The sequence below is a fragment of the Sinocyclocheilus grahami genome, unplaced genomic scaffold, assembly GCF_001515645.1.
Source record: "Sinocyclocheilus grahami isolate Dianchi unplaced genomic scaffold, SAMN03320097.WGS_v1.1 scaffold5144.1, whole genome shotgun sequence".
Classification (NCBI taxonomy): Eukaryota; Metazoa; Chordata; class Actinopteri; order Cypriniformes; family Cyprinidae; genus Sinocyclocheilus; species Sinocyclocheilus grahami.
In genome coordinates, this window is record NW_015509910.1 from 1 (window position 1) to 901 (window position 901).

Here is a 901-nt window from a genome sequence, read left to right on the forward strand (position 1 = left end):
ACACACTCTGGGGACATCAGAGAACAATTTAAAATATTGTATCAAAGCATTCTATGGCAACTTTAACAGTGAACTGAAGCACATTTCCATCCATTACATCGTCTACTCACTTTTCTCCTGTCTAATTCTCTTGGTTTCTAGCTGACCGATGTTCAGTCTCTCCTCAGTGTACTCCTGTCGTATGTCTTCTCTTGCAGCGAGAATCTTTAAGGGGTTCCTGGAGGCCTGGACATTACGGGAGGGACGAACGGCCCGCTTGTGCTGCACCATTGCCGATGTCAAGCTAGGAGCCAAAGATGCCAAAAGTCAGAGAAAGTGCAACAAGTAGCCAAACGTTGCATTAAAGATAAATGAAACCGAAAAACTACAATATGCCGTATAAAAAAAAACTTTCAATAAATACAAAAAAATATATAAAATAAAAAATATAATTTAAATATTTTTAAATCTAAAAATAAATGGTTGTACATATATTATGGAAACTCAAAATCTTACGTTGGAGTTTGTTTTCCGAAGATGGCATCAAAGTCCTCATTCAGATGCATCCTGCTGCGGGGAATATCTGTCATGTGGCAGTAAAATTTTGAAAAGATCTCATCATCCAGTCGCATCACTTCCTTCACGGCTTTTTCTGTCACTGTCAAAGTCGTCTCCTGCAAACCTGATACTGAGAGGAAGGAAGGGATTGAGATGGCAGTGCAATAGAAAGAAATGCCAATGGAAATGTTTCACACTACAGAAAGTCATGATGGTTTAAATAAAAGCTTCATTACCAGGTCACTGTGACAGCAAATTAAAACAGCTTCATTTTTCAAAGAATTTGACACCAAATGATGCAATTATGATTTCTACTTTTACCTCTACAATGGGCTCATAGCATCCTCTTCTAAAAAAAAAAAAA

General features: G+C 37.5%; 1 protein-coding gene across 1 annotated transcript in view; it reads right to left on the reverse strand.

The window, feature by feature from the left end:
- Window positions 1–110: 110 nt before the first annotated feature.
- The window catches only part of LOC107577109 (supervillin-like), a gene marked incomplete at its 3' end in the record, with an annotated part of 13,336 nt that continues 12,545 nt past the window's right edge, over window positions 111–901 (reverse strand). Inside the window, exons 5-6 of the mRNA XM_016263221.1 lie at window positions 496–667; window positions 111–283 (exon numbers count right to left, since the gene is read on the reverse strand). Coding sequence (XP_016118707.1) covers window positions 111–283; window positions 496–667 — 345 coding nt within the window. The remainder of the gene's footprint in view (window positions 284–495; window positions 668–901) is intronic.